The following is a 25,149-nucleotide window of genomic DNA, read 5'->3' on the forward strand; positions in this document are numbered from 1 at the left end:
GGGAAAACCTGGCTAGAAGAAAAACATATATATATATATATATATATATATATATATATCTGTCTGTCTGTCTGTGTGTGTGTGTGTGTGTGTGTGTGTGTACATACATACATATATGCATAAATACATACATATATATTCAGATATTATCTTAACAGCTCTTAGGTCCTTTGTTAGGACCTGAAATGTTAAGGTATTACCAGTCCTAGACTGTGAGTCAAATTGAAGATTAAATAACAACAACAACAATAACAACATCACTCCAGACTTAACTGTCAACAAGAAAGGCAAAAAAAGTCTGGATAGTGGATGTGGCAGTACCTGGAGAGAGCCAAAGTGAAGAGAAAGAACTGGAGAAGATAACTAAATACAAAGACCTGCAAATAGAAATAGAACGACTGTGGCAAAGGCAAACAAAGGTAGTCGCAATAGTAACAGGCACCCCAGGTGCATTCCCAAAACAACTGGAGCACCACTTGAACACCATCGGCACTGACAAATTCAAAGTCGATCGCAAAAGGCAGCTTTACTTGGAACAGCTTCCATCCTGCGGTAATATCTATAACCCCATCAAACATCCACATCTGCCTATCCCAGGTTTTTGGGAAGGACCTGACAGGCAGACAAAAATGCCAAATCCAATCTGAACATCTGGCTGACTATGGGATGAACCATAATAATAATAATGCTACAATACTATGATGATTTAACGTATGTGTATGTGTGTGCGTACAGAGGCAGAATCAGCAGCCAGGTAGAAAGATAAGCCAACATTTCCAACCTTAGATAATGGCTTGTTATCTAAGCTCCGCACAGCTCCAGCCCCTCCGTTGGAAACTGGATTCGCAATTTTATGTTTGAACAGCAGCTGAGCAGAAAAACCGACAGACTCAGCTGCTGAACGCTGATGATAGGATGGGCCCGAAGACAATTCAGAAGTGGTGCAATCGCCCTTGTGCGAAAGCGATAAAAGGGCAAGTCCTGCCTCTTGGAAACCCTCTTCCCAAATCCCCACGGATGTGCGAATGTCAAAAGAACAATGACGCTGCAATATCTCAAAATCATCTTTATTCCTGGCTCTGCTATACCGGGTACATAGATTTTTCCACCTCTATTACAGAAAAAAAAAATGTTTTCCTATGCTGCAGTCACCTGCTTGGTATGTGAATACTTTACACCAAGTATTTGTGTTTTGGTTTCCTGCTTTTTTACTGAAGTAGTAACATCTGTCTCTCAAACAAACCATTTCAAATTTCAAGCTGGGGAAGGCCTATATCAGGGGTGTCAAACTCGCGTCGTCACATCGTCAACATGTGACGCATCATGACTTTTCCCCCTTCACTAAACCGGGGGGGAGGGGGGGAGCATGGCCAGCACGTGACACATCTGGCCTGCGGGCCATGAGTTTGACACTCCTGGCCTATATAATTGTATGCAGTTCTATGCCAACGCTTCCTTCTCTGTGCATACCTACAAATACCAGATTACAACCCTTCTCGGTAACTCAGAGGAACATCTGATAACATGAACTATACCTGGCGTTTTAAAGATGACTGCAGACATGCAATTTTAGCGAAAATGAGACGCAATGTTTCAAGCGAGAAAGATAAATCAGGAAAGACTGTATTGGAAGGGGGGGGGGTGCTGATAGTATAACTCACAAGGGCTTATCTTACTGAGCTATTAAGAGTTAACTTGGATAGGATGGTAGGACTAAAAAGAAGGGAGAAATTATGCATGTCGTTGGGGGATAAATTAACGAGCGCCCCTGGCAGAAAGGAGCAGGGCATCTCTTACTATAGTTGGCATGCCTAAAATTAAAAAAGAAAGGAAGCTGCATATATAGACATTGTTTAAAATTGAGACGAGGAAAAATGGGAGGAGTGAGGAAACAGAAAGGTTTGAAGCAACAAGGAAGAAAAGCATGGCGTTCACCTGCCAAATGTATTTGCATTTCCTTCCTTTGGCTGCGTTTCTGTAGGTTTCTCCACCATTTTGTTCTAGGAAATCTTCAGGAATGCTCATTGCTGTTTATTATGATGCCCTTTGACTACAAAGAGCAATGATACGATTCTTAACCTCACCCTGAGCTTCCTGAGCAACCGGCAAGCAAAATAATTCTTCACGCCCCACGTCTCCAAACCACTCATGGAAATGATTGGTTCATAGTGGAGGGTACAATTGATCAATAATCAAAGCTCCCACTCCTTTTTAATGTGTATCGTATACACTTGCACTTTTACACCTGTATGTAAAAGGAGCACGGCTTTAATCACAGGTTGTTTGCCCTGTTGAAGCCAGGAATATTACAATAGATGCCCTCGTCCCAACAACAATTCATACTCAAGCTGGGCTGGAAGAAAGAACCCTGTAAAACAGAATGCAACTAATCCTGACCTGACATAGCTTTTAACAGAGCTGGACACAAATTTTGGCAAGAATTTCAATTTCCACCAAAGAAAAGAATAGTAAATAGGTATGTGTGTGTGTGTGTATATATACACAAGAATATTAGGTAAAAGTTATGCACCTTAATGATGTTCTTCTAACCACAAAAGAAGCTAACTCCTCATTAGTTCTTTAAATTAAAGGTGGAACTTCTGGGTTATCTTCAAAGCTCAAGTTCTCGGCGTCCACAACTTTGGGCTGCTGAAGCCTTAAAGGTCCTTGCCCCACCCGATCCTTTTTATGGACAATATTTGTCACATCAGGGAAGGAATATTTGGTAGGATCCACTTCCAACTTCTCCAGGCCCTCGTGTCTGCAATAGTAAGCAAAGAAACAAACAAACAAAAGAAAGAAAGGGAAAGTTAACCTACCTTCATATAAAACAGAGCAAATTCAGTTTTAGAAAAAGCCTTCCAAATACGTATTGCTATCCAGCAGGACATGAGCGATTCCAGGTCTCAAGAGCTCCTTCAGAAATCCAAGCAGGGGCTTCACAGAAGTTCAGGAGAACCTCTAGCTAAGATTCTGAGCAGTTCAGAGAACCCCCTGGCCTCTCCCCTCCCAGGAATCTCTGCAGAGACTCGAGAAGGGTGAAAAATAGGCCTCCAGAGCCTGGGGGGGGCATTTTCACCCTCCCGGAGGCTCGAGGAAAACCTCCGGAGCCCAGGGAGGGCAAAAATGCCCATCATCACCCGCCCCCCCCCCACCATGGTGCAGGAAGCTGACTAGGCCACGCCCACCCAGCAACCGGGCAGAGAATCCCTTGCTAAAATTTTTGAAGCCCACCCCTGAATCCAAGCACAATTTGAGATGTTCTCTAATCAAGATGTTCTCTACTTTTCTCCCCAGAGCTTTAAAAATATATTCTGGTGATTAAGTGGCTTCTTGTGAATTCCTTGATAACATTCATCTGTAATTATCACTTTGCTCATTTCAGGTCTACAAGATCTGTCGGAAACTGGATATGATTTTCTTAAAGACTCTGCTCTACCTTTCTCTCTCTCTCTCCTGAGGAGCAAACACTGCTACTGTTTTCCTTCACAGCCCTCGATTTTCTTTTCACGTTCTTAAGAACTAGCATTAAGAAGATTGGTTGGCTTTGATTTCCTAGTAAGGCCAATCTTCACAAGTCTAACTGGAAGCTCATGCTTAGTCCTGATAAATAAATATAGCGAGAGAGTTTAAGACAGGATGGGCCCTTTAATTTTTTTTAGGAGAGAATTCTACAAAGATTCACTCCAAAAGTCTATGGAGATTCTCAGTCATCCAGGTCATGGTTGTCCCAAAGGTGCTTCCCCCCCCCCCACCTTTTTAAGAGGCAACTTCAAACCCAAGAATACACTAAGGCAGAAGCTCGTCCACCCCAAAGACAAAACACCCAGACAGAAACTGAGCAACGTGATATAGGCAGTACGATGCAGTGAGCCATGGGCAGATAAGTACAATGGGGAAACAAAACAGCCACTTCATAAACGCATGGCACAACATAGGAGAACAAACCCATCAGGAGAAGATTCTGCAGTCCATCTGCATTTAAAAGACACAGGCCGCTCTTTTGAAGACAACGACATCCATATTTTGGACAGAGAGGATCGCTGGTTTGAAAGAGGGGTCAAAGAGGCCATCTATGTCAGAATTGAACAGCCCTCTCTCAACAGAAGGGGGAGGGATATGACATCATCTATCTCCAGTCTACAACACAGTCCTTTCAACAGTTCCAAGAAGGCTCCATACCAATTTGCCCCACTCAGGTGACCCTGAGGACACAGATAAACCTCCAGGTGACCTTAATGACCCACTAAAAGGGGTCAAAGCAAATGACCAGCTGTCTGCAAGGAGTAATAAATCCTTCCATTCCCCACCATCCTGTCAGAGCTGAAGAAGCTTCCTTCATGAGAAGTGAAATGTCTTCAAAGAAAAAACAGAAAGTCCAGTTGCCTCTTGGGGGGGAAAAAAAGCACCATTCTCTCCAAAAATTTTAGAGATTGTCAGATATAATTAGCTAACATAGATTCTACAACCAATACTTTGTTTCCTGTCAAGATAGAAGAAAGATGTATGTAATTGTGTCTACTAATGCTGCTTAAAATGACTTTTCAACAGAGTGTAAGCTATGCTTGATGAAAGTCGGGAGATGAGTAAGCAGAGATTGGAAGCTGGAGAGTTATAACTTTATAATATAACGCAGGTACCCACTCATTGGCTTGCTTAAGATGTTACCATGGCAGATTGTGTTATGTAAAATTACATTATGCCTGTTAAACCTGCTATATTCCTATCTCGCACCCATGAAATCATACCTTGGTCCAAGATTTTTTAGCCTTGATAGTATGAGAGTTTCCTGGCAAACAAGTAAACAAGACAAACACATCCTACTGAAATCGCATTACTATGCACTGTATTTATTTCTATGAAACTGTCTTCATGGGCATCTGGTAGAGTGTGGAGTTACAAAATGTTGCCTCATGATGAAAACACTGCAACTTGTATACAGTAGTGGCCAAAATTGTGGAAACCTTTTGGGAAAAGTGTATTTTCTAAAACTACTTTTATTTTTTTTTGAGTAGTACCATAAGATGATATATCAATGGAAAGATAATTTAATCAAGAATGTAATGCAATAACTTTTATGAAGGATTTGCCATTAGAATAGCAGTTACAGTACAAAGAAGAAAAGTGAAACACATAGAAAAAATAAGATATACAAAAATGATCACCATAGAAAAAAATGAGATCTAAAAAAATGATCACCGTGTCAGTTAATCCTTAGTTGGGTAACCTTTAGCATGAATTATGGCCTTATAACGTCTTCCCATGGAGTGAACCAAGTCTTTGAGTTCTGCAGCTGTTCTAATGTGAAACCAAGATTGAAGGATTGCTTCTATTAACTGGGTTTTATTGCTGGGTTGCTTCTGACTAACAAGTTTAGTTGGCTCCATAGATTTTCCATTGGATGAAGGTCTGGGCTATTCCCAGGCCATTCCAGCAGTGGAATAGGATTATCTTGAAACTCCAAAAAACACTGGTGTTATTAGCCATCAAGCCTCAAAAATACACTTTTCCGAAAAGGTTTCCACAATTTTGGCCACTATTGTAATTTGATATTGCATCAGAAGTTGGAATGCCAAGAACCTGAGGACAGGATTTGTGCCACAATAGCCTGTGTTTGTGTGTGTGTGTTTGTGTTTGTGTGCTGTCTTTTCACGATCCAGGTTAGCTGTGGGTGCCTTGTCCCCAACATACTGCTATTCAGGCAGTGCTACCAAGACAGACTTGAATCCAGGTAGTCCTTGACTTACAACCACAATTGAGCCCCAAATTTACAAAGTTGCTAAGCGAGACAGTTATAAAGTGAGCTTTGCCCCCTTTCCCCCCAACCTTTCTTGCCACAGTTGTTGAGTGAATTACTGCAGTTGTTAAAAGTAATAACCCAGCTGTTAGGTGAGTCTGGCTTCTGGGACCCTGCAACCGTCATAAATACGAGCCGGGTGCCAAGCATCTGAATTTTTTTTTTTTAAATTTGATTTATATGCCACCCTTCTCCGGAGACTCAGGGTGGCTTACAATGCGCTAAGCAGTAGCCTTCATACTTTTGTATATTTTTACAAAGTCAGCTTATTGCCCCCACAAACTGGGTCCTCAATTTACCTACCTTAGAAAGGATGGAAGGCTGAGTCAACCTTGAGCCTGGCGAGATTCGAACTTACTAATTGCAGACAGCTGGAGTTAAATTACAATGCATTAGTCTGCTGAGCTATCCAGGCTCCTAATTTTGATCACCTGACCATAGAGATGCTGCAACGGTTGTGTGAAAAACAGTCATAAGTCACTTTTTTTCCAATGTTGTAACTTTGAATGGTTACTAAACAAATGGTCCAGACTACTTGTACGCCATAAAATCTGAAGCTATAACAAAGGGAAGGGGATTCAGATGGAAGAGAAAGGAACTATGTGGTTTTCTCTCCTTGCTTTGTTCACACCAAACTTTATGCATTTCCCCAAAAGTGTTTCTTCCATTGAAAGCAGAAAAGCAGGGACGGTGACCTCCATGAGAAAGAAAATCCCATTTTGTGTGAAGGAAGCAAACAGATTTCTCTTTGAAACACAACTATTTGTTTTCCCATTGTTTATTTCTTTGCATCTCACTTTTATTATTTTTATAAATACAGATAGTCCTCAATTTACGACCACCATTGAGCCCAAAATTTCTTTTGCTAAGCGAGACATTGGTTAAGTGAGGCTTGCCCCATTTTACGACCTTTCTTGCCACGGTTGTTAAGTGAATCTCTGCAGAAATTTTGAGGAGTTCGGAGAACCAGTAGCGGAAATTTTGAGTAGTTCGGAGAACCGGCAAACGCCACCTTTGGCTGGCCCCAGAGTAGGGTGGGAATGGAGATTTTGCAATATCCTTCCCCCAGGAGTGGGGAGGGAATGGGGATTTTGCAGTGTCCTTCCCTTGAATTGGGGAGGGAATGGAGATTTTGCAGTATCCTTCCCCTGCCTCGCCTACCAAGCCACGCCCACAGAATCGGCAGTAAAAAAAATTGAATTTCACCACTGCTCTAGACTGATTCCTTAACCACTAGTCCAAACTGATTCTCTACCAATAACTCAAGGCAGTGAACGTATCCATCACACCTCCCTCCTGTTTCCCCCCACAAAATGAAAAGGAATTAGGAAAGGATCAAAGTGCTTTGCTCTTCTGGGCCTATTTCTTGCTCTGCCTCTTAAGTAGACAGCAAGGAGCTTGCTCGGGGTCAGTTACTGCATTTGAACCTTGGCTAAACACCTTTCATTTGGCCCAGAATTGGAGAGCTGGCACTTTCCCATCACGCTAAATTGCCAATGTCAGATTCTGCAAGGTAATCATCTGCCAAAAGTTTTTCTAATTACCTGATTAAGAACATGAAAACCGGTAATATATATCTACGGGATTCACATCACAGCAAGGTGCAATTCTCCTTGCCAGTGGCACAGCACAACTGTGGGAGTCAGGCAGGGGTGAAATCCAGCAGGTTCTGACAGGTTCTGGAGAACCGGTAGCGAAAATGTTGAGTAGTTCGGAGAACCGGCAAATACCACCTCTGGCTGGCCCCAGAGTGGGGTGGGAATGGGGATTTTGCAATATCCTTCCCCCAGGAGTGGGGAGGGAATGGGGATTTTGCAGTATCCTTCCCCTGGAGTGGGGTGGGAATGGAGATTTTGCAGTATTCTTCTCCTGCCATGCTCACCAAGCCATGCCCACAGAACCGGTAGTAAAAAAAATTGGATTTCACCAGTGGAGTCAGAGACACACAAGATCTGTTTTTAGTTGCACTCAAGACAGTTCATCAACATTATTTCCATTACCAAAAGAAAAATCAAAGCAGGGAAGCCAAAAGGTGCTTTTTTCAGGAGGCAACTGGACTTTCTTGTTTTTTTTTCTTCTGAAGACGTTTCTCTTCTCATCCAAGAAGCTTCTTCAGCTCTGACAGGATAGTGGGAGAATGGAAGGATTTATACTCCTTGCAGACAGCTGGTCGTTTGCATGGTTGTCCCAAAGCCAAGGGACTTCTTGGAAGTCCAGTTGCCTCCAGAAAAAGCACCTTTGGGACAACCATAACCTGGATCAGAGGTGGGTTTCACATCAGAGGTAACCAGTTCTGGAGAACCGGTAGCAGAATTTTGAGTAGTTTGGAGAACTGGTAGTAAAAATGCTGACTGGCCCTGCCCCCATCTATTCTCTGCCTCCCAAGTCCCAAGCTGATTGGGAGGAAATGGGGATTTTGCAGTAACCTTCCCCTGGAGTGGGGTGGGAATTGTTCTGTCCCCGTACCACGCACACACCCCCACAGACAGCCCGGAGTTAATAAGCCACATGACAAAACTCTTTGATGATAAAGCTGGCAGCAACCCAGTGGCTAGCTGCCAATTCAGACTTTACTCACACAAAACAAAGATTAGACTGCAGCATTCCGATAAAACAGGCAGAGTGTCAATAATACAAGGATTAGTCCAAATGCAGTCCGATAAAGCAGGCAAAGTCCAGTAACGCAGAGATCATGGAGTAATTCCAGTTTTTGCTCATCACAAACTGAACCGGCCACCACACCCACATTTATATCCTGTGGGGTGTGGTCCAGTGACTCAGCTAATCTCTGGCATGCCTTCCCCTCTGCTGCGCACGCTTCTCCCTGCGCCTCTGCCGAGGGTCCAGCCAGCACTTATCTTCCTCGTCGCTGTCCACCTGTGGCTGCGGGGATGTGCTTGGCTCTGAGCCTATCGTTTGGCCTTCGGTGTCCTCCAGAGGCATTGCCAGAGAGGAGGGTCCTGGAGAGGGAGGCCTTGCCAACTCCTCCCCCTCACTCTCAGAGTCTGCATCTGTCGATGGCCCAGGCTCAGGCAATGGAGCCACAACAGGAATGGAGATTTTACAGTATCCTTCCCCTGCCACGCCCACCAAGCCACGCCCACCAACCACACCCACAGTAGTAAAAAATTCTGAAACCCACCACTGACCTGATGACTTGAGAATCTCTACAGACTCAAAGAAGGGAAACCTGAATTACCATCAGAACAAGAGAGAAGCAGGAAAACCACCTTTCTTTTCTTCTGTCTCCCAACAAAAGGTATTTTTGGAAGGTGTTTCAGGTAGTCCTTGACCTACGACTATAACTGATCCCAAAATTGTCACCTCTAAGCAAGGCAGTTGTTAAGCGAGTCGTGCCCCATTTGACGGCCTTTGGCCATGGTTGTGACAAGCGTGTCACTTCAGTGGTTAAGTGAATCAAGCAGTCGTTAGGTGATCTGTCTCCCTCATTGACTTTCTGGTGTTGGAAGAAATATCCTTCTGGGTTCAGCTCCAAGTGGGGAAAAAGACACTGGAAACATGGAGACTGCTTGGAAAGATGGTTTAATGGTGGACGGGATCACATGGCTTGAGCTCCTGAACAGAAAAAAGGGCAGATACAGAAAATCCTTGGGTTTTTATGCTCTCTCTGGCTCTGCATTTCTTGGGGCCCCGAAAGAGTATCCTGATTGGTTGTCAGACTCCCAGGGGGTGGGGGTCTGGGCTAGAATTGCTGACTGATGCAATCTTCCCAGATGCCATGTGGTGAGTTTCTGTTTAGATGGGTCCTATTGTATTGCAGATGATGGTCCACTGGCAATGAGGGGGGGATTGGGTTTCTGCCTCTGGCCCATTGACAAGGGTGGGGGGGGAGGCAGGAAGGTGGGACCTGCTTCGTCTTTAAAACATGTTTCTCCATTTCTCATCCAGGGAAACATAATATTCTGCCTTTTTAATATTTCCTAAAATATTTCATTCTTCTAGGAGAGGGGTGGGTGCTAACTTCCTACACGGGGATGCTTCAACCATCGTAAACAACACGCCAGTTGCCAAGCACCCAAACCTTGATCACGTGACTTGGGGGGGGATGCTGCAACAATCATACTGTAAGTGTGAGTACTGGTCATAAGTCCATTTTTTCAGTGCCATTGTAACTTTGAACGGTCATTGAATGAATGTTTGTAAGTGGAGAACTACCTATACTTACTTTGAAAATGAAACTTAAAACTCCAGCGATACCGGTGGAAGTTTCTATTGAAATGCAAGGAGCGTTTTGAAAGACATTTTAATTTTGGGGGGGTGGGAGGAAGGGAGAAAGGGCCACGAGAAGTAAAAAAGCAACCCTTTTATTTTATTTTTATCCCCACCCACCTAGTCAGGGGTTGCTCAGGCTTTCCCAGAGTTGCTATTAACATAATGCTCGCTGAATTCATGCAATTAACATAACAACCAGTTTGGCTTTTAGTGAGAAGTTACAGGCTCAAAAAGTTTGAGAGGTATTCATTTTTAAAGCTCCCCAGCTAGAGTTTGCATGCTATTAAATTCTTTTTAATAATGTGGTTTTTGAAATGGCAGGAAAGTATAGATGGCCGTTCCGGAAAGGCAAATCAAATTGCTGCCTTCCCAACTCTTTGCAAAAAGTGTGTTATGACTTTGACTTAGAGCAAGGGTGCCAAACCAGATTTCATTGAGGGCCGTATCAGGGTTGTGTTTGACCTTGGAGGGCCGGGATGTGTATGGCCAGAAGGACGTGGCCAGCTTGACGTCACTCATGTCGTCACTCATGTCGGGGGCCAAGTCCTAAGGCAGGGCTTCCCCGAGACCCTCCCTCACTCTCATAATCTCCTTCCTTCCTTCCTTCTTTCCTTTCCTCCCTTCCTTTTCCTTTCCTCTTCATTCTCCGGTAGGAAGTTAGCACCCATCCCTTTCCTGGAAGAGTGAAATATTTTAGGAAATATGAAAAAGGCAGAATATTATATTTCCCTGGGAGAAGCATGTTTTACAGGCAAAGCAGCTCCCACCTTCCTGCCCCCCACTCTTTGTTAATGGGACAGAGGCAGAAACCCAATCCTTTGTCAAAGGACATTTACAACACAATAGCAACAGAAACTAACACAATGGGACCCATCTAGACAGAGGCTCACCACATGGCACCTGGGAAGATTACATCAGCCAGCAAGGCTAGCTAAAACCCCCACCCCCTGGGAGTCTGACAACCAATCAGGATACTCTTTCGGGGCCCCAAGAAATGCAGAGCCAGAGAGAGCATAAAAAACCTGAGGATTTTCTGTATCTGCCCCTTTTCTGTTTAGGAGCTCAAGCCATGTGATCCTGTCCACCATTAAACCATCTTTCCAAGCAGTCTCCATGTTTCCAGTGTCTATTTCCCCACTTGGAGCTGTTGGAAGAAACATCCTTCTAGGTTCTGCTCCAAGTGGGGAAAACAGACACTGGAGACATGGAGACTGCTTGGAAAGATGGTTTAATGGTGGACAGGATCACATGGCTTGAGTTCCTGAACAGAAAAGGGCAGATACAGTAAATTCTCAGGTTTTTATGCTCTCTCTGGCTCTGCATTTCTTGGGGCCCCAAAAGAGTATCCTGATTGGTTGTCAGACTCCCAGGGGGTGGGGGCCTTGCTGGCTGATGCAATCTTCCCAGGTGCCTTGTGGTGAGCCTCGGCTAGATGGGTCCCATTGTGTTAGTTTCTGTTGCTATTGTGTAGAGGGCTATCTTTGTTGGATCTTCGGCAATTCCTACTATGGTTTCTGCCTGAAGGAGGTAGATCTTTGTTATGTAGAATAGACTGGCCCAAGCCTTAATGGCCCATTGACAAAGGGTGGGGGCAGGAAGATGGGAGCTGCTTTAAAATATGCTTATCCATTTCTCATCCAGGGAAATATAATATTCTGCCTTTTTCATATTTCCTAAAATATTTCACTCTTCCAGGAAAGGGGTGGGTGCTAACTTCCTACAGAGCAGAACCTAGAAGGATGTTTCTTCCAACACTCCTTTCTTCTTCCTTCCCCTCTTTCCTTATTTTTCTTTCCTTGCTCTCTTCCCATCTTCCCTTCTTTTTTCTTTCTTTCCTCTTTCCCTTTCTCCTTTCCTGTCTCTTCTTGCATGCTCAAGCGCAAAAGGGGAAGCATTTCTCCTTTTGTTTTCTTTTTAGTTTGTTTTGATAGCCCTTTGCCAATGAAATCAGAGCTTGGGGCCCGCCGCACGGTCCCCCTGCACCCCATTTTTGGCTGCGACAGCCTCCAGCAGCCCTCTGCCAGTGAAAACAGAGCCCAAGCTTTGGTTTTGTTAGCCAAGGGCTGCAGGTGGCTGTTGCGGCCAAAAATGGGGTGCGGGGGGGGCCACACGCCCCCCCCCCAGCTCCATTTTTGCTGGCAGAGGCACCACGGGCCAATCCTTTGCTTTTTCCAGGCTGCCCCACGGGCCAAATCTAAGCATCCTGTAGACTGGATCTGGCCCACGGGCCTTGAGTTTGACATCCCTGACTTAGAACATGAAGCCTCTTCCTCAACCAGTCAGAATAATCCTGATCACAAGTTTCTCTAAAAAATAGATTCGCTTAAAACAACCACATGAAGGATGCCGTCCGCAGTGGAATGGTAACTGGATTTCCCAGTGTTAGAAGAAATATCCTTCTGGGTTCAGCTCCAAGTGGGGAAAAAGACACTGGAAACATGGAGACTGCTTGGAAAGATGGTTTAATGGTGGACAGGATCACATGGTTTGAGTTCCTGAACAGAAAAAGGGGCGAGACGCAGTGAGTCCCCGGGTTTTATGTTCTCTCTTGCTTTGAACTTCTTGGGGCCCAGAAAGAGTATCCTGATTGGTTGTCAGACTCCCAGGGGGTGGGGGTCTTAGATAGCCTTGCTGGCTGATGTAATCTTCCCAGGTGCCATGTGGTGAGTTTCTGTTGCTAGATGGGTCCTATTGTGTTGCAGATGATGGTCCATTGACAAAGATTGAGTTTCTGCCTCTGGCCCATTGACAAAGGGTGGGGGCAGGAAGATGGGAGCTGCTTCGTCTTTAAAACATGCTTCTCCATTTCTCATACAGGGAAACATAATATTCTGCCTTTTTAATATTTCCTAAAATATTTCATTCTTCTAGGAAAGGGGTGGGTACTAACTTCCTACACCACGGAGGATCATTCTGGTTCATCAAAAGACGGAGCCCGCAGGAAATGTTTAACAGGCTGCTTGGAGATGTCTTGGATTCAATGGCATGGAACCCATGACCAATTATCAATTAAATTAATTCCCGTTCATCCCCAGGGATCAATTAAAGAAGCCAGGTTGTAATGGCTTGTGGTGGTTTGTTCAGTAGCTAAGTGGTGTCCAATTCTTTGCGAGTCCCTGAACCATAGCACGCCAGGCTCCCCTGTTCCACTGTAGAGATAGTCCTCGACTTACGTTCGTTTAGTGACCTTTCAAAGTTACAACGGCACTGGAAAAAGTGACTTATGATCGTTTTTCACAGTTATGAACTTTCCAGCATCCCCATGACCATGTGATCAAAATCCAGATGCTTGGCAACTGACTCATACTTATGACCGTTAATGTGTCCCACGATCACGATCCCTTTGGCGACCTTCTGACGAGCAAAGCCAATGGGGAAGCCAGATTCTCTTAACAACCTGATTACTAATTTATCTACTGCAGTGATTCACTTCAAATCTGAGGCAAGAGAGCTCGGAAAATGGGTCAAAACTGACTGAGCAGATGTCTCGCTTAGCAACAGAAATTTGGGGCTCAATCGTAGTCGTACCTCGAGGACTGTCTGTATAATGTCTGTGTCCAACTTTCCGCTTGTTCACAAGGTGACCTGCCTGACTGCTTACATGAGGTTCTGCTATGGTTCATTGTGGTCAGAACATGATGATTATCCTCTTCAGCAGATGACACAAGAGTGCTGGCTAAGCATCCAGCTCCGGGCAAGTGAAAAACACTGATTAAGTCTGCAAAGAACTAAGAATGGAATAAATAATATTATGGCTGCCTAGCAAAAATTGTGAGGCAAGAAGGAGATGCAAACAGAAAAAATGAACCCAGAACACCAACACTGTTGAACCCAAAGCTTAGTCATCCAGGTCATGGTTGTCCCAAAGATGCTTTTTCAGGAGGCAACTGGACTTTCTTGTTTTTTTTCTTTTGAAGACATTTCGTCTCTCATCCAAGAAGCTTCTTCAGCTCTGACAGGATAGTGGAGGAATGGAAGGATGTATATTCCTTGCAGATAGCTGGCCATTTGCATCCTTTTAGAGGGTCGTTGAAGCACTTGGAGGTTTATCTGTGTCCTCAGAGTCACCTTTGGGACAACTATGACCTGGATGACTGAGAATCTCTACAGACGTTTAGCTATACAATTTGGGATGAACGCTCTTGGAATGGTGTGGGAATCAGGAATGGATTTCTAGAGGGTATGGTGGAAATTGCAGACTACAGGAACTTTTAGCACTACTCAGGTGGCCCTGAGGACACAGATAAACCTCCAAGTGCTTCAACAACCCTCTAAAAGGATGCTGATGACCAGTTGTCTGCAAGGAATATAAATCCTTCCATTCCCCTACTATCCTGTCAGAGCTGAAGAAGCTTCTTGGATGAGAAGCGAAACGTCTTCAAAGGAAAAACCAAGAAAGTCCAGTTGCCTCCTGAAAAAGTACCTTTGGGACAAAGCTATTACTGTATTACATTATTGCTGAGTTACATTGTATTCCATTGTATTACTGAGCCATGGAAAAACTCACTTAATAACTGTCTCACTTAGCCGTAGAAATTTTGGGCTCAAACTGGACGTAAATTGAGGACTATCTGTATTGAGACTATAACTCCCAGATTCTCAAAGTGCTCAGGAATTCCTTGACATTCAGACAACTCAGTGGAGGCGTGCAGATAAAAACCTTATTTACTTACCATTTAAATGATAAACAAAAGCCCCAAAAAGGAAAATAAACAGCCTAGAATGCACCCGCACTATAAGTGGGAAACAGCACCAAATAAATATCAGCACGAAATAAACAACCGAATTAAAAAGAGCCCCAAATAAGCAATCAGGAAGGAACAATACCACAATCCAGGAATTTTTGATTGGGGGCCAATTCAGACTGGTTAGAAAATGGGCAGCTATATAAATATTTTACATAAATAAACACACCACCAAGGAAAAACTGCACCCCAACCAAGACTGGCAGGGCAAGCTGCTATTAATAAATAGCTGGCAAACCCCACTCTATATCGCCCTGATTTTGTTACCTAGCTTGGTACTGAAATGTCCTCAAGAAAACAGCCAAGCTCAGCGAATTTCCAAGAACCAACAATTCAACCTTGAGCCACATATATTCTCTTTTATTTGGCCCCAGAATCTCCCAGCCCGGTTATCATGCAGTCTAGTTTCCCGCAGTGGTCTAGATGCTATGAGATTGCAAAATGCCCACAAGACACAACTCTCTGCTAAGAGAGGATGATCACAAAACCAGGTTACGGTTGCCTGCTGCAAAACTGCAATCAAACCTGGATCCCTTCTCCATTTCTCATTCGAGCTTGAATTTTCTGCCTCATTGGCAGTTTTTAATAACCCACTACAACTGTCTAGTCCTCTTACATCAGCACTTCTAAAATGTGAGAGATACACCTATGCATACACTTACACGCTTGCAAACACACACACAACTCAAGTCCTTGGAACTAATGCAAATGACTTTCCTTTTTGTGCCAAGCGTGAGTGGAGGCAGTGTTGGGATTATTATTTTTTTTACTACCAATTCTATGGGCATGGCTTGATGGGCATGCTGTGGCTTGGTGGGTGTGGCAGGGGAAGGATACTGTAAAATCTATATTCCCACCCTACTCCAGGGGAAGGATACTACAAAATCCCTATTCCCTCCCCACTCCAGGGGAAGGTTACTGCAAAATCCCCATTCCCTCCCCACTCCTGGGGAACGTTACTGCAAAATCCCCATTCCCTCCTGATCAGCTGGGACTTGGGAGGCAGAGAATAGATGGGGGTGGGGCCAGTTAGAGGTGGTATTTACCGGTTCTCCGAACTACTCAAAATTTCCGCTACCAGTTCTCCAGAACTGGTCAGAACCTGCTGAATCCCATCTCTGAGTGGGTGGAGGTGGGCAGCATTGATTGGAGAATCGAACATTTAAGACTCCAGGTTTACAAAGGAAGCCGGTTCTTATTCTTCCTTCAACGAACATTGAAATTCCTTGTTTTTTTTCCCTTGTTGGAAAACAACCTTTAATCTCTGTTGGAAGAAATGTCCATCTGGGTTCAGTTCCATGTGGGGAAAAAAAGACACTGGATTCATGGAAGTTGCTTGGAAAGAAGGTTTATTGATGAACAGGATCACGTGGCTTGAGATCCTGGGCAGAAAAAGGGCTGAGATGCTGAGAGTGCCTGGATTTTATGCCCTCTGTTGGGCTTTGAATTTGAGCCTGTGTTCTGATTGGTTGTCAGACTCCCATGGGGCCATGCAGGGGCAATTCTGTAGTCTGTTCTGAGTCCCAGGCTTGGTTGACTCTTGCTGGGTGATGATGTAATGAAAGGGCTTTGGGCAATTCCTACTCTGGCTCTGCCTGAAGAAGGTAGATCTTTGTTATGTAGAATAGACTGGCCCAGGCCTTAATGGCCCATTGATAAAGGGGTGTGGGTCTGAGTTTCTGCCTCCTTTTTAATATTTCCTAAAATATCTCATTTTCCTAGGAGATTGGTGAGTGCTCTAACTTCCTACGCCTCTTTGAAAAAAAGATTCCTTTGATAACTAATTCTATTTATTGTGCAACATCCCTGCAAATACTTTTTCCTAGTATGTGGGTCTCCTCCAAACTGTGACAAATATAATCACCTTTCGGTAGATATAGATTGTGGTCACTTCTATCCTATGGGGGAAATGGACTGAAAATCTTTTTACGACTGATTGCGTCAGCATATTTGAAGCTTAAGAGAATTCATTTGTTACCTGCTGTTATCTGCAGGAAATACAGGTGTTAGCTTTTCTCTTTTTCTCTCTCCCCCCCCCACTCCCCCAAAGTGAGAATTGTTAGAAGTACGTTCCCCACTTAATGCTGAGACTCCGAAGGAATAGTAATTAGAAAGAAAGTTGAATTATCTTCCCACCCTTTGAATTGTTTCTCTCCAATATCTCCTCTTTAATCCTTTCCATCTCTCTCTCTCTCTCTCTCTCTCTCTCTCTCTCTCTCTCTTTTTTTTTTTTGCCCCTCTCTTTGCTCTGGTTTGGAGATTGCTCAGTCTTCCTAGGGAAGCTGCTCAGGGTTATATAATAATAATAATAAAAATGCCGAATTCACGCAATTAAAGTAGCATCTAGCTCGTCTTTTAGTGAGTCAGGGAGAAGATTATTCTTTTTTTTTCATTATTATTATCTCTGTAGCTAGGTCCTGGTCTGCTATTAAGCTGTTTGATAAAGTGAATTTAATATTACAGAAAATGCCGTACAAATTATCATCCCTGTAAAGTAATTAACTGCTCTCTCCCTGACACATTTGCAAAACCTGTATTATGACTCTGAATTAGCTTATTAATCACTCTTCCCCGTTAGTGATTCCCAGCTCCTCCTTTGTTTGTTTGTTACTCTGGAGCCCAGTAGATAATGATGCTATGCTGTAATATGGAGACGAGAGCAGTTTATTGCCTATGTAACAAACAAACAAACAAAAAACCCAGTTAGGGACCAATATTCAAAATTAGGAAGACCAAGAAAGTTGAGTTTGTTCCAGTATAGTCAAATTTTGCATGGTGGCAATTCCCCACTAGCTGAAGATGCAAACAATTAAACCTAGGAGCAACCTATGTGAAAAGGAAACCCTGAATATCATCCTTGATATTAGAGCAGACCAACATCATGTTTAGAGCATTTTTTTAATAAGCCCCTATGGCGGTGATGGCGAACCTTTTCGGCACCGAGTACCAAAAAGGGAGCATGTGCGCACGCTTATGCACGCTTGCCTGGGCCGAGAACAGGAATAGGAGTTGCCCAGGGACGTGCGGGCGCCAGAGAATGTACTTGCGGTTTCTTCCGGTTTCTTCTTCTTTACCACGGTTTCTTCTTTACTGCTGACGAGTTTTCAGGTTACTGCTGTGCATGCGCACATGCCAATCAGCTGGTGAGCGTGCTCTGGAAAATGTACTTCCGGTTTCTTCTTCTTTATCACGGTTTCTTCTTTACTGCCGCAAGTCTTCAGGTTACTGCCACGCATGCGCCTGCACTGATCAGCTGGCCAGCACACATGCTCACGCCAGAAAACGGAAGACCAGCTCTGATGCAAGCACAAAGGCCAGCTGATCGTCGTGCCCGCATGTGCGCCAGAAACCCAGAAGAGGAACGGGCACTGCCACGCATGCCAAGCAACATAGCTCCATGTGCCACTTCAGGCACGCATGCCATAGGTTCGTCATCAGGGCCCTGTGGGGTCATCATTTGCAGATTATGGGATGCTATGAAATTCCATCAAAACACAATCTAAACTACAATTGGATATTTATGTTATGCCTTTGATTAGGACTGGGCTCTTTGGCGCTCACCTATTCAACGTTCCTAACATCTGCAAGTACATTACAACCACTCCAGTTCATCATAAACCAAACAAAATTGATTCCATGAAATTAGATTCTCCAAAGAACTTTGAAGAGTTGAACATTAGTGCAAAGAGAAATCAGCTATGCATGCAAAGACCACGTCCCTGTACAGATTCTTAAATATTTTTTTAGACTGCCTTTCCTTTTCACAATTTTGCAACAAGAGCTGGGAGGAAGGAAAACACTCAGAGGATCGAATGCAACAATATTAAAATGCATCTGCAACAAGACTGCAACAATTAGTCCACCTTACAGCAAGTACTTTCGACGACAGGGGTCAGCCAAGCACCTCCCACAAGTGGTGTGACATATGTGGTGCCCCTGGCTATCTCCCACTCATTCCTATAAATAGTGGAACATTAAAAATGGCCCAAATTATACAAGATCGCTAAAACTGGAAGAGTTATTACTCACATGAGGTTTTGTGAGATTCTATCTACTTTGCATGATTTAAAAAATACACAGTATGTTGTCACAGTTTGGCATTTAGGACACTGCATGGAATCAATGAGTGCCTCGCTTGGAAAAGAGCCAACAACAGGCCCATAGAGATAAACAACATCTCCACACCATTCAAAAGAGACAATCAACAAGCCAAAAAAGAAACAAAAAGACCCAAACCAGCAATCAACACCTAGATAAGCAGAGATATATGCCAAGATTAATAATAGACCAACAGTCTAGAACAGGCATGTCAAACTCAAGGCAGGTTGCATAGATCTGGCCTGCGGGGGCGCCCAGGAAACAGCGGACTGGTCCGCGGTGCCTCTGCCAGCGAAAACGGAGCTCAGGCGGGTCGTGTGCAGAAGCACCGCGGGCCAGTCCTTCACTTTTTGCTGGCAGAGGGCTAGCAAAACAAACTAAAAACCAAACAAAAGGAGAAATGTTTTCCCTTTTGCATTTGAGCATCCAAGAAGGGACAGGAAAGGAGAAAGTGAAAGGCAAAGAAAAAGAAGGGAAGATGGGAAGAGAGCAAGGAAAAAAGAAGGAAGAAGAAAGGAAAATGAAGAGGCAAGGAAAAAGAAGAAAAGGCAGGCAGGCAGGGAGGAAGGAAGGAAGGAAAGAAGGAAGGAAGGAAGGAAGGAAGGAAAAAGAAGAAAAGGAAGGGAGGAAGGAAGGAAGGAAGGAAAGAAGGAAGAAAGGAAGAAAGGAAGGAAAAGGAAGAAAAGGAAGGAAGGAAGGAGATTATAAGAAGAGGGAGGGAGGGAGGGTGGGAGGGAGGGAGAGAGGGAGGGAGGGAGGAAGGAAGGAAGGAAGGAAGGGAAGGAAGGAGATTATAATGAGAGTGAGGGAGGGAAGTCCTGCCTTAGCACTTGGCCATCACAGATGCCCCCAACATGTGTGACATCGAGCTGGCCATGCCCACCCCAGCCATGTCCACCCCCGACCCCCTGAGGTCAAATACAACCCTTGATGTGGCCCTCAATGAAATCAGGTTTGACACCCCTGGTCTAGAAGTAAACAATATCCCCAATCAAAGAATTACCAAGTCAGACAAACAAGCTAAGAGTAAACCACAGCCTAATCAAGAAACCATCAAGAACACCCCCAACACTGACAGGGCAAGTAACTCGTACATAAACAGAGAGCAAACCCTTCTAGCATTGTTGATGTCACCTAGTATGGTGATGAAATGTTAGCAAGAAAACAACCAAGCAGAGAGAACACCAAGGTTCCCATACTGTGATGACCCGGGGCGTGGCACGAAGGCAACACAACCAGAGAATTGGTAGGAATCCCTTTATTGGCCCCAACTCTGCCCCCAACATCCCTTTTACGGCCTGGAGAAAAGCTCTCCCACAAACCTGCAGATTCTCCAGCCCAAACGCTGTAAACAGAATGACTGCAATCAATCACTCCAGCACGGCAAGATAATGAATTCCCAGACTGGAAGAATAATTCCAGCAAGACAAGATAGGCACACAGTAGCAACTGCAGTAATTCAAACAGTCGGGAGGGAATGCCAGGAATGCAGGCCACAACTCTCAACACCAGATTAATTCAGTGTTTGTTCCCGACAAACGCCCCTCCCATCTGTCTCTCCTTTAAACTCCATCCCCAGGTGTGTCTTGTGAAGGGAATCGGGGCCCTTTCCTTCCTCGTAAGCCACGCAACTCAAGTTGCTCTCTTCTGCATTCTTCCCTGCGTGCCCTAGGATGAGGAGGAGGTGGCCCTTGGTCTTCATCTGAACCCCCTCTCCCTTGTTCTACCTCTCCCCTGCTCTGCCCAGCCTGACTTTGCCCTTCCCCAGTTTCCTCCACAGCCAACGGAGCCACTCTCTCGCTCTCTCTCAGCTGTTCGTCTTCCATCTCAGATTCAGACTCTGATGGGGGCATGACACATACTTAGAAAAAATGCAAAGGGTGTGTGTGGCATTTGCTAACCTACAAAGGATTCTACTGTTATATATTTGTTTTGCTTTGTTTCATGCAGGGGACTATTGTTTTCACAATGATGGAAATCTTGATCCTCCCCACCACGGGTAATGTGTTGCCCACCCTAATCTAGCATGATGCAAAACAGCCCTTTCTGGAAAGTTCAACATTGGCTAGAAGAGAGGGGAAAATGGGATTCGTAATCAATAACAAGGTGAACAAACAATAAAAAAAAATACAATTTCCCTACAGTTGTAGGAACTTTTTTAACTCAGCCACTGAAGCAGAGAAGTTTAAACAGGTTCCCTATGGACAAACTGTTGGTCAGCCCCCTTCAGATAAAACTTCGTTTCTCAAAAACCAGTATTACAACTATTGCATTATATTGTCCGTATTTGCCAATAAATCTTTATTTTCAGCTTTCAGTGTAACATTGAGGTGCCAAAGGAGGGGGGCGGGAAATCACAATTACCTTCTTAGATTTCTTTGCAGTTTTCTGGGATCAAATGTTTTCTCAGAAATGGATGCTTTTTGGCTAGCTACTACCACATCTTTAGCCTGGGGGAGAATAATAAATTGATTTTCTTAGTTTTATTGCAGCTTTCAGGAAAAATGGGGGGGGGGGATGGAAGCATAAATATTTTACGTAATATTATTTTAATAAAACATTAAGACTAGGAAAACAAACACCCAAAAGAACATTTGCATGAACTAAGTACAGAAAACAATTCTCCATCTCCACCTGCAGGTACATTTGAATTTATTACGTGTAACACATAAAGATTCCAAAAGAATTATTTCCAAGTTGTTTGCATATTAAAGTATATAAAATGCTATCCAGCCAGAATTAAACCCATCCGAGAGGTACCTATTTCAGTCAGACCGTCATAAAAATCCTCAACTCTTTCCTGTTTCAAATCTTCATAGAGATTTGAATTCCTCCAAATGGTTGAAAAATCTTTATAATGGGGACTTAAATAAAAAATAACTCAGTCTGAATTGATCTATCTGATACAAAATTCTCCAGATCTGGACTACTAACTTAGTAATCATTTCTGGAAGTACTAAAGAGTTGGACTGAATATTCATGAAGTTATAGAATATCTGTGTCAGGAAGGGAGGGAAGGAGGAAGGGAAGTGAAGTGAAGTGAAGTGAAGTGAAGGGAAGGGAAGGGAAGGGAAGGGAAGGGAAGGGAAGGGAAGGGAAGGAAGGAAGGAAGGAAGGAAGGAAGGAAGGAAACAAACTCTATAGCAGTGATGGCTAACCTTTTTGCCATTGCATGCCAGGAGCGGGTGTTGTGCGCGTGTGTGCCCACACCCATAATTCTATGCACCCTGCCCCCGCACACATGTGACCCCCCCGTTCCCCCCGCTCCTGGCACGCAATGGCATGGTAGGCACAATGGGACCGGAAGTTGGCAAACGGGCTGTTTTAGGCCTCTGGAGGCTCTCCGGGGAGGGAAGGCTGTTTTTGCCCTCCCCAGACTCCTGGAAAGGCTCTGGAGGCTGGGGACAGCAAAAAACGAGCCTTCCGGTCCCACCAGAAGTTGGCAAACGGGCTGTTTCTGGCCTCCGAAGGGCCTCCGGGGGGGGTATGGAAGGCTGTTTTCGCCCTCCCCAAACTCCTAGAAAGGCTCTGGAGGCTGGGGAGAGATAAAAACAGGCCTTCCCCACCGCCCACCAAGGTCCTCCGGAGGCAGGAAACAGCCTGTTTCCCTACTTCTGGTGGGCCCAGAAGGCCCGAAAATCAGCTGGCCAGCACACGCATGCATGGCAAAGCTGAGCTCACGTGCCCACTGATATGGCTACGCGTGCCACCTGTGGCATGCGTGCCACCTGTGGCATATGTGCCATAGGTTTGCCATCATGGCTCTATAGGGTGGTATGGGCATTTTCCCAAAATGACAGGGTACAGATTTGGTCTAGGTTTAGTTTTTCACTTGGTTGAGCTTTACTGTATGAATTTTATTTTTTCTACTGAAGTCAACAGGAAGTTCCAATGAATCGGCAATCAACACATTCATCCAATCAACAGTTCAATAGTTCCCAATTACTACTCAGCATACGCTTTTTTTAAAAAAAAAAAGAAGAGGGGTTCAACTAAAAAAAATCATTGCTTTGATCTTATTGAACAACCTATCCAATCAACAGTAGTTGTGTTAATAAAACAATATAAGAATCTATTCCAACACTGCTTTTCAGCTCGTCAAACAAACTCTTATAGGAATGGCACAAATATTAGATTTGCTTTGGGGTTACCTATATAAGCATATCTCCCTGCACAAATGTTAAAATCTTGGGAGGGTTTTTTGGTTTGCTGAATGATGAAAAGTGTCTAGTTCTATTCATCTAAAACCCTTTTCTGCCCTTTTCACTTCCTCTGAGACAAGAAGGAATATTAATTTTCAGGCTTAACAGAAGTCTGTCTGAAAACATAAAGAGCTTTTATTTAACTGATATCGTAATTTATTCTCTTTATAATCTCTGGTACCACAAAGTCACCAGAAAGGCAAAAAAATACAGTTTTAAACCCAAAGAAACAAGAAATGGAAACTAGAAACTGAAAATAGGGGAAAATACAGATTTTGCACAATGGAAGATGGGACCTAGTGAGAGATCAAAGAACTCTGAGAGAGAAAATGCCAGATAAATATGACAGATTAAACAATAGAACACTTGTAAATATAGCAGACACCATCTTAGAGAAGATTATGTATTTTGTATTTATCCCACATGTGGGACAGTGTTTCCAGTATTAATTTTTAGGAGTCTGGATCAATAACCTACTCAAAACGTCCAACTTTATTTAGATACCTATATACCAAGATGTTATTTTCAACTTGTCTTCTTGGCTATCCATATTGTATTCTCACAAATCTTTTTGAGCACAAGAGTTCAAAAAAATCAGTAAGCTACTGTATCCAGTTTCTTCAAAGCTAAACTTGGTTTTCATTCCCTACATCATAAAGTGAAGCAGTCGCTAAATGAAACTGACTGTACTCCTGATCAGCTTTCCTTTCATTAAAGACCTGCAAAGGTCATAAATATGAAGCTTAGTCACAAAGTTCCTTTTTCATCCCCATTAACAATCATTGTAACTATCAATGGTTATTAACTCTATCTATCTATCTATCTATCTATCTATCTATCTATCTATCTATCTATATCATCTATCATTATCTATCTATCATCTATTTATCATTATCTATCATCTATCTATCTATCTATCAATCAATCAATCAATCATCTATCATTTATCTATCATCTATCTATCTATCATTATCTATCTATCTATCTATCTACCTATCTAAATATGTTTATTCGTCAAATGAAAATTACAAATTCAAACCAGCAAAATGAAAATAATAATAATAATGTGACTGGGATGAAAAGCACACCCTTAGGGACCTCTTAATATGGGGTGAGATCCACAGAAGTTAAGTTAGAATTAAAACTGTGAAAGTTAATGGCTGAGACAACTAAATCGGGTTAAGATGTTCCAGACTTTGACAACTCTGTTTCAAAAAACCAGTTTTTTTTACAGTCCAATTTATATAAGTTTATATTAAGTTTAAAGCGGTTGTTCACATGCGTTACATTACGATTAAAGCTAAAAATGTCATTTACAGGTAAAACATTTCTATGTACAATTTTGTATGCAAGACCTACGTCTGACGGCAAGCATTGCAATTCTAAGCTATCCAAACCCCAAGAATTTCAAGCCGTACATTGTTCTATTACAGCAGTTGTGAAACAAGGACTACTTCTATCATCATTACAGGGCAAGTTATTGATGTTTCTCCCTTCAGCTTTAAAGCCGTGTTTGTCTCCTTCCAATCTAGCTTCCCACAAAATGTGTTCATCATGTAGGTTGCATAAAGAAGAGGAGAGAGAGCCTGACAACGCTTTTGTCAACATGGAACAAGGTTGTCCTGCCATGTTGCCGCCCTGAGTATAAATTTTCTGTAAAGATGAAAAGATATTCTGGGATTCCCATTTCCTAAGGGACATGGCTGACACAATCAAGGGCATTTCTATAATCCCTGAAGCAATCATGATTTATTGGTGGTATTCTTTGATCTTCTGATGCATCTGTACTAACTCTCTTGTTCCTTGGCTTCTTCTCTAGAAGTAAGACTGGGCTAGAAATCGTAATTTAGAATTGTAAATCCTGTAGATTTGCTTGGTTGAGTGGAGAAGGGAAGGGAAAAGGGAAAGGGAAAGGGAAGGGAAGAGAAGGAGAAAGGGAAGGGAAGGGAAAGGAAAGGAAGGGAAGGGAAGGGAAGGGAAGGGAAAGGGAAGGGAAGGGAAGGGAAGGAAAGGAAAGGAAAGGAAAGGAAAGGAAAGGAAAGGAAAGGAAAGGAAAGGAAAAGAGAGAGGGAAA

General features: G+C 43.5%; 1 protein-coding gene across 7 annotated transcripts in view; it reads right to left on the minus strand.

Annotated features, from left to right (window-relative positions):
- Positions 1-25,149, minus strand: part of DNAAF11 (dynein axonemal assembly factor 11) — a 57,284-nt gene that overhangs the window by 8,118 nt on the left and 24,017 nt on the right. For 2 of the 7 annotated variants that reach the window (XR_015733446.1, XR_015733445.1), the window contains exons 11-12: positions 21,238-21,323; positions 2,531-2,761 (exon numbers count right to left, since the gene is read on the minus strand). Coding sequence is in view for 4 of the 7 variants with exons in the window: in XM_087890898.1 (XP_087747024.1) it covers positions 2,581-2,761; positions 21,238-21,323 (267 nt within the window). In the remaining 3 variants the exon portion in view is untranslated. Of the gene's footprint in view, positions 1-1,051; positions 2,762-21,237; positions 21,324-25,149 lie in introns of those variants that run through there. The other 5 variants (XM_087890898.1, XM_087890897.1, XM_087890899.1 and 2 more) reach the window with 3 other exon arrangements.

The sequence above is a fragment of the Pantherophis guttatus genome, chromosome 3, assembly GCF_059756535.1.
Source record: "Pantherophis guttatus breed Tessera chromosome 3, ASM5975653v1, whole genome shotgun sequence".
NCBI lineage: Eukaryota > Metazoa > Chordata > Lepidosauria > Squamata > Colubridae > Pantherophis > Pantherophis guttatus.